At 55.3% G+C, this 7,998-nt stretch overlaps 1 protein-coding gene across 2 annotated transcripts; it reads left to right on the forward strand.

The window, feature by feature from the left end:
- The first annotated feature begins 1,898 nt into the window (after positions 1 to 1,898).
- On the forward strand, positions 1,899 to 6,911 carry LOC112061050 (E3 ubiquitin-protein ligase TRIM7-like). Of its 2 annotated transcripts, none has more exons than XM_024113528.3 (3): positions 1,899 to 2,429; positions 2,952 to 3,126; positions 5,758 to 6,911. In XM_024113528.3, exons 2-3 carry the CDS (start codon positions 3,072 to 3,074, stop codon positions 6,282 to 6,284), a joined length of 582 nt encoding a protein of 193 aa, XP_023969296.2. In that variant the 5' UTR covers positions 1,899 to 2,429; positions 2,952 to 3,071; the 3' UTR covers positions 6,285 to 6,911. The 2 variants fall into 2 exon arrangements, with proteins under 2 accessions (XP_023969296.2, XP_023969295.2); XM_024113527.3 differs by having other exon boundaries at positions 1,900 to 2,429; positions 2,939 to 3,126.
- Positions 6,912 to 7,998: the final 1,087 nt, after the last annotated feature.

Consider the following 7,998-nt stretch of genomic DNA (forward strand, 5'->3'; position numbering starts at 1 on the left):
GGGAAGGAGGCAGTAATTCCCAGCCCGCCTCTTCTGCCTTTGGCCCTACCCACACTCCACCCCTGCTCTGCCCCATGCCCCGGCCCTTTCTCCATCGAGGCTCTGCCCCCTCCCCACTGTTCCCTCCCCGTCCCCGACACCGCATGCTTGTCCCCTTTAGGGTGACCAGACATCCTGATTTTATCGAGACTGTCCCGATATTTGCTTGTTTGTCCCGCGTCCCGACCAATGTTAGGTCAAGACACTGGACAAACAAGCAAAGGCTCCCGCTCACAGGCAGAGCCCGGAGGGGCTCGCGCCCCCCTCGCCCCGACTCCACCCCCTCCTTCCTCCATTGGATCCCTCCCCAAATTCCCGCCCCCAGCCTTGCCCCCTCACTGCCCGATTGGATCCCTCCTAGCTGGAGGGAGGCCCGGGATACGCAGGGGAGCGCGGGGCCAGGGTGAGTGTGAGTCCGGCTGCCTGGCCCCGAGCGCAGGCAGGACTCGGGCGAGGCGGTACCTGGAGGAGGAGCAGGGAGGCGGCCTGTGGGGCCAGGTGGCGGCTGTTCTCCCCACTTGGGCAGCAGCCAGCGGGACTTGGGAGCAGCCACTGCTGCAGCTCCCACTGCCACGGCGGGAGGAAGCGGCTGCTGGCCAAGCAGATGGCGCTCGGTGGCTGCGGCTCTGGCGCCCAGGGCGCGAACCCCCCGAGCCCAGGCCTGCTGCGGCAACCCAGCGCGCACGCTGCGCCCAGCCCCTGGCCAGTCGCGTCTGGGCTGCTGCCCAGCTGGTGCAATCCCCGGTGGCCCCGGGGCGGAGGCAGTGGCAGCCCTGTTTGTTCCCCTGCGGGAACCAAGCGGGACGGAGGAGGCTGGGACCTGCTGCCCCCACTCCGGGGCCGCCCGCGGGATTGCATCAGCTGGTGCGGGGGAGGGAGGGCGCTCCGGCGTTTTTGGGTTTTTTTGCTCCACCCCCTGCGTCCCTGCGTCCCAATATTTCAGTTTTGACATCTGGTCACCCTAGTCCCCTTCCAGCCAAATCCCTGAACCCAAGCAAAGGTTGCTGGAGCTCTGAGGGGTGGGGATCTGGGGGTGGGCGGCTCGTCGGAGGGATCTGGGTGTAGGGAGGTGGGGCTTGTCAGGGTGCGGGTTTGACGGGTGAGCCCCGCTGCTGCCAAGGGGACACCACATGCTGGGCTCCTACTTCCCCCTGCGATTCCCCATGCCCCTCCCCTCACTCCCACCTTCCCCTCCCCCTGCCCTATTCCACCCAGTGCCTCTACCCCCCACCCCCACGACCCTTCCCTCATTTCTCCCCCCCCCCACCCCACAGAAGGGACGGGCGACTGGTTCTAGGACCCAGGGGGCTGCGTTCAGCTGCGGAGTCAGTGGAGCCCCAGACAGCTGGGCAGCTCTGTGTTTGCGGTGGGAGGTGGGGGGGGCAACACGTGACCCTGTGTGCCCCCCCCCACACACACACACGCCCTGGCACCTGTGTGGGAAGGCAATGCCTTCCTTTGCCTCAGATACATGCCCAACCATGGAGAGAACCCAGGAGTCCTGGTTCCCAGCCCCGCCCCGCTCTAACCACCAGTGCCAGGGACAGGAGAGAACCCAGGAGTCCTGGCTCCCAGGCCCCCCGCTCTAACCACCAGTGCCAGAGCCGGGAGAGAACCCAGGAGTCCTGACTCCCAGCCCCCCTGCTCTAACCCACTAGACCCCACTCCCCTCCCAGAGCCGGGAGAGAACCCAGGAGTCCTGGCTCCCAGCCCCCCTGCTCTAACCCACTAGACCCCACTCCCCTCCCAGAGCCGGGAGAGAACCCAGGAGTCCTGACTCCCAGCCCCCCTGCTCTAACCCACTAGACCCCACTCCCCTCCCAGAGCCGGGAGAGAACCCAGGAGTCCTGGCTCCCAGCCCCCCTGCTCTAACCCACTAGACCCCACTCCCCTCCCAGAGCCGGGAGAGAACCCAGGAGTCCTGGCTCCCAGCCCCCCTGCTCTAACCCACTAGACCCCACTCCCCTCCCAGAGCCAGGGAGAGAACCCAGGAGTCCTGACTGTTACTGCTGCCTCCACGCCCAGAGGCACAAGCCGCAGCTATCTCAGCACAGGGGATTAGCTGTCTCCTGCGTTGCCATGTCCCGATCCAGCGCGATTAGAAGTGACCTGTGACTGGGATGAAAGTCCGCTCTCCTCGTCGCGTTGCACTTTGAGTTGTTTTCCAGGCTGCTGGCCTGGCAGCCCCCTCAGAAGGAAGAGGACCGAACCCAGCAGGGTGGGAGATTGCCTGGCCTCCAGCCCCGAACCTTATTCCAACTGTCCAGCACTGCTGAGGGCAAGGCCGGGCTCCCAGCCCCATCTCGGCAGGCACTTCAGCGGCTGGGAACACTTGGGGATTGGAGAAGCAGCCCCCGAAGGATCTGTACGGGCCAGGAGGGGACAGGCAGGTAGGAAGGAATGAGGAGAGTCCCTCATAATTGGCAATTTGTCTGGGCGGACTGGGTGGGTCAGTGGATAGGGCACGAGGCTGGGAAGCAGGACTCCTGGGTCCATCCCGGCTTTGGAGAGGGGAGTAGTGTGATCTAGTGGGGGCCTGGGGTCTATCTCTAGAAAGGGAGTGGGGTCAAGCAGGTCAGAGCAGGGCAGCTGGAATCCATGACTCCTGGGGTCCATCCCTGGTTTGGGGAAGGGAGTGGGGTCGAGCAGGGGGAGCTGGGGTCAGGTCTCCTGTGTGATCATAGTTAGTCTGTCTATGCCTCAGTTTTTCCTCCATAAAATGGGTGTAGTGGTCCCGTGCCCTTATACGGGGGTTGTGCGGATAATTTAAAGTTGGCTAAGAGGGGTCGGATAGTCTGGCAATTGGGGTGGGGTGGCGCAAAGACATACCTACAAGTACGATAGAAAGGACAGTCCCATTTGGGATGGCGGCACAGAGACTGGAAGTTATGTCTGGCAGGTTCATTCCACAGCGGCAGAGATTCTCCTCCAAGGATCCACTCCGGAGAGCAGCTTTAGGGCCTGAGCCGGAGGCTGGTTGGTCACTGCAGATCCCACATCCCCCTTTGGCTGCCCACGTCCTAGCCGTCCTCATGGGCTCCGACTCCCTGCTGGGTTACCCCAAGATGAAGGTCTACAGAGAAAAAGGTAACACCTGCATGGCACCCAGGGTACCAAAGAAACAGACCCTGCGGGCCCCAGTGCAACTTCACGGGCCCTACACACTAGCTAGTCACACCGTGGAGATATCCCCTTCTCCCACCCACCGCAGGGAGACTTGCAATTCCCACTGCCCTCTGCTGCCCTGTGCCCAGGATACTGCATAGCCAGACCTGCCCCTTCCCCTCCCCCTTCCCCACCCCATCGCACCCTCTGCTGCCCTGTGCCCAGGATACTGCATAGCCAGACCTGCCCCTTCCCCTCCCCCTTCCCCACCCCACCCCACCCCATCGCATCGCACCCTCTGCTTCCCTGTGCCCAGGATACTGTATAGCCAGACCTGCCCCTTCCCCTCCCCCTTCCCCACCCCATCGCACCCTCTGCTGCCCTGTGCCCAGGATACTGCATAGCCAGACCTGCCCCTTCCCCATCCCGTTCCCCACCCCACCCCATCGCATCGCACCCTCTGCTGCCCTGTGCCCAGGATACTGCATAGCCAGACCTGCCCCTTCCCCTCCCCCTTCCCCACCCCACCCCACCCCATCGCACCCTCTGCTGCCCTGTGCCCAGGATACTGCATAGCCAGACCTGCCCCTTCCCCACCCCACCCCACCCCATCGCATCGCACCCTCTGCTTCCCTGTGCCCAGGATACTGCATAGCCGCCCTTTCCCCACCCCACCCTCTGCTGCCCCTAGTGCCTATTGTACAGTATAGCTGCCCCTTCCGACCTCTCACAATCTGGGTCTTGGGGATCCCTGTCCTCTCCCAAGTCTCTGATTATAAATAGGACTGTCAAGCAATTAAAAAAATTAATTGTCATTAATCGTGCAATTAATCACGGTCTTAAACAATAATAGAATACCATTTATTTAAATATTTTATATGTTTTCTCCATATTCAAATATATTAATTTCAATTACAACACAGAATACAAACGTACAGTGCTCACTGTATATATATTTTGATTTCAAATATTTCTACTGTAAAAAACAAAAGAAATAGTATTTTTCAATTCACCTAATACAAGTACTGTAGTGCAATCTCTTTATCATGAAAGTTGAACTTAGAAATGTAGAATTATGTACAAAAAAACTGCACTCAAAAGCAAAACAATGGAAAACGAGAGCCTAAAGTCCACTCAGTCCTTCTTGTTGTTCAGCCAATCGCTGAGACAAACAAGTTTACATATTCAGGAGATAATGCTGCCTGCTTCTTGTTTATAATGTCAGCTGAAAGTGAGAACAGTCATTCACATGGCACTGTTGTAGCCGACGATGCAAAATATTTACATGCCAGATGTGCTAAAGATTCTTACGTCCCTTCATGCTTCAACCACCATTCCAGGGGACATGTGTCCATGCCTGATAACAATCCAAAGCAGGGCGGACCGACACATGTTCATTTTCATCAACTGAGTCAGACACCACCAGCAGAAAGTTGATTTTCTTTTTTGGTGGTTCGGGTTCTGTAGTTTCCGCATCAGAGTGTTGCTCTTTTAAAACTTCTGAAAGAATGTTCCACACCTCGTCCCTCTCAGATTTTGGAAGGCACTTCAGATTTTTAAACCTTGAATCTAGTGCTGTAGCTATCTTTAGAAACCTCACATTGGTACCTTCTTTGTGTTTTGTCAAATCTGCAATGAAAGTGTTCTTAAAACGAACATGTCCAGCACCTCCGAGTCATCATCTGAGACTGCTGTAAGATGAAATATATGGCAGCATGCGAGTAAAACACAGAGCAGGAGACATACAATTCTTCCCTAAGGAGTTCAGTCACAAATTTAATTAATGCATTTTTTTAACGAGTGTCATCAGCATGGAAGCATGTCCTCTGGAATGGTGGTCAAAGCATGAAGGGGCATAAGAATGTTTAGCACATCTAGCACATAAATACCTTGTGATGCCAGCTACAACAGTCCCACATGAACACCTGTTCTCACTTGCAGGTGACATTGTAAATAAGAAGCAGGCAGCATTATCTCCCTCAAATGTAAATAAACTTGTTTGTCTTAGCGATTAGCTGAACAAGCAATAGGACTGAGTGGACTTACAGGCTCTAAAGTTGTACATTGTTTTGTTTTGGTGTGCAGTTATGGAACAAAAAACCCCTACATTTGTAAGTTGCATTTTCATGATAAAGAGATTGCACTACAGTACTTTTATGAGGTGAATTGGAAAAGACTATTTCTTTTGTTTATCATTTTTACAGTGCAAATATTTGTAATAAATAATAATCTAAAGTGAGCTCTGTACACTTTGTATTCCGTGCTGTAATTGTAATCAATATATTTTAAAATGTAGAAGAACATCCAAAATATTTAATAAATTTCAGTTGGTATTCTATTGTTTAACAGTGCAATTAAAACTGATTAATCACAATTAAATTTTAAATCACATTTAATTTTTTTGAGTTAATCGCGTGAGTTAACTGCGAGTAATCGACAGCCCTAATTGTAAATGTTTTTATGTTCTATGAGACTCTCTGCCCAGGGTCCTCCCTGCTGTAGTTCGCCCGAGAAAGGGGAATGGAGGAGCTCTTGTTTGAGCATCTGCAATAGGTTTTACTGCTTCTATCTGTAAGCCTAGGATCTCACCTGCTGGGCTGTCTCTCTCCGCAGAGGATGTCACTCTGGACCCAGACACAGCTCACCCCAGTCTGACCCTTTCCAAGGACCGGAGAAGTGTGACAGCCACAAACACAAGGCTGGCTCTGGCCAATGACCCGGGGAGATTCGACGTTTACTCCTGCGTGCTGGGCTCTGCTGGCTACATATCAGGGACGCATTACTGGGACGTGGAGGTGGCCGGCACAGGGGGCTGGGCTCTGGGTGTCACCAGGGAGTCCGCCAGCAGGAAGGGATGGTTCAATTTCAGTCCCGAGCAAGGCACCTGGGCCATCCAGCTCTCCGTGGGCCAGTACCGGGAAGTCACCGCAGAATGGAGCCCGCTGGACCCGCCCCAGAGCCCCAGCAAGATCAGAGTGTATTTGGACTATGAAGAAGGGGTCGTGTGCTTCTATGATGCAGACACCATGGCCCCCATCCACGCCTTCAGCTCCTCTTTCAAGGGGAAGATCTACCCGTTCTTCTGGGTCTGGTCTGTAGGGACTTCCCTTAGACTCTGTCCCCCCGCAACTCTCCAATAACTGAGGGCACGGTCTCGAGGCTGCTGACTTTTCGATGGACATTGGATAGTGTTTTGTTTCAGCCAGAGATGGAAGTGTGAACACCGTAACGCGTCTGGATTTTAGCCTATGCAGGGCCGGCTCCAGGCACCAGCCGACCAAGCATGTGCTTGGGGCGGCACCTTAGAAGGGGCAGCCAATGTTGGGGTGGCGGGGGGCACTCGCGGTGTTTTTGTTTTTTGTTCAGCGGGGCGGCGCTCGAGGGGTTTTTTTGTTTGTTTTGGCTGGGCAGCACGGGGAGTGTTTCGGCGGCGCGGCACTGGGGGGCGGGAGGGATCTGGGCGGCCCGGCGTGGCGCGGCGCACCAGGGGGTCGGGGGTTTGGGCAGCCCAGCCTGGCACTCGGGCAGGGGTTTCGTCGGCCCGGCGCGGCGCTGGGGGGAGGTCAGCGGCGCGGCGCTCGGGGGGCGGGGGGGGGGGGGTTTACAGCGGGGCGGCGCTCTTCTCTTTTGCCTGGGACGGCAAAAAAGTTAGAGCCGGCCCTGAGCCTATGAGGCAGCATCTCCCATAAACACCTCTGTTTTGCCTGCCACGCTGCCCCTTGTGCATGAATGGGAAATGCTCCCTAATAAAACTCAATCAGCCGTTACCTCCTCCTTCCCCTTCTTAATTGCCGTCTCTGCCACGAGGCCTCCAGAACTCAGGCTGGTGATCAGGGCGAGGCAGGTGATCTGCTGTGACTAGAACTCTTCTTCATCTTTCCTATCCTACTCTACCTCCAATTGAAAAGAAATACACCTGGTCCCCCTGTAGCTAGCTAAGCTGGTCCAATTCTTCCCTGTACCGTGGAGAAATGAGAATTCGGCCTTAGCACAAACATTCCTTGTTTTGTTCTAGAGGGAATTGATATAGATAAGATGGCAATGCAGGTCTTTCCTTCTAGGGGTATAAGGTATAACCTGGCAATAAATACACTGAGGCTGGAAGTAAGGAGGAGGTTTCAATTCTAACCATCAAAGGAGTGAGGTTCTGGAACAGCCTCCCAACTGGAATTGGGGGTGGGGATGGGGTTGGGGTTCGGGGGAAACAACGTAGTCAAGGAGGGATTGTGAAAAGTTTGTGAACAAGATTATATATGGGGTTCTCTGCGATAGCACAGACTGAACTCTGTCACCCAGGAGGTCCCTTCCAATCCTATGTCTGTAGGTGAAAAGAAACTAAGGCGAGCCATGACCTTTAACCCATTGGCTGCCTCCCTAATTTTCTTACCTGAGGCAAGGATGCAAATGCCTGTCATGGGATAATTATATTTCTGGTGTGTTGAGATGGTATGTGTATGGGTGAGAGCAGATGCTGGGTAGGCCGCTAGCTGTTTTTAAGAAACTACATAGGCCCATAAAGGATGCTGATGGAGGCTAGAAGTAGTCCCTATCTTCTCCTATTTTGAGCTTTTGAGAAAACATGGCATGTGGTTGCAATGGCAGATCATTCCAGGGACCAGGACTTTCCAGAATGAACTCACTCGCTCATTTTCACCGTGCTGGGCAGGGCAGGAGCTGAATCACGGGAGGAGGTGAGGGCTCTGGCTGGGAGTGCAGACTGTAGTGTGCGGCTGGGGATGAGGGAATTGGGATGCAAGGAGGGGCTCCGGGCTGAGGGGTTCAAAGTGCGGAAGGGGGCTCTAGGCTGGGGCAGGGGGATGGGGCGTAGGAAGTGGTGAGGGGTGCAGGCGTCCG

The sequence above is a fragment of the Chrysemys picta genome, chromosome 11 (assembly GCF_011386835.1).
Source record: "Chrysemys picta bellii isolate R12L10 chromosome 11, ASM1138683v2, whole genome shotgun sequence".
NCBI lineage: Eukaryota > Metazoa > Chordata > Testudines > Emydidae > Chrysemys > Chrysemys picta.

Excerpts from the sequence above, each read along its gene's own strand:
- LOC112061050 (XM_024113528.3), top strand. The coding sequence starts at position 3,072 with ATGGGCTCCGACTCCCTGCTGGGTTACCCCAAGATGAAGGTCTACAGA. Across the intron at positions 3,127-5,757 it reads GAAGGTCTACAGAGAAAAAG|AGGATGTCACTCTGGACCCA; the intron begins GTAACACCTGCA and ends CTCTCTCCGCAG.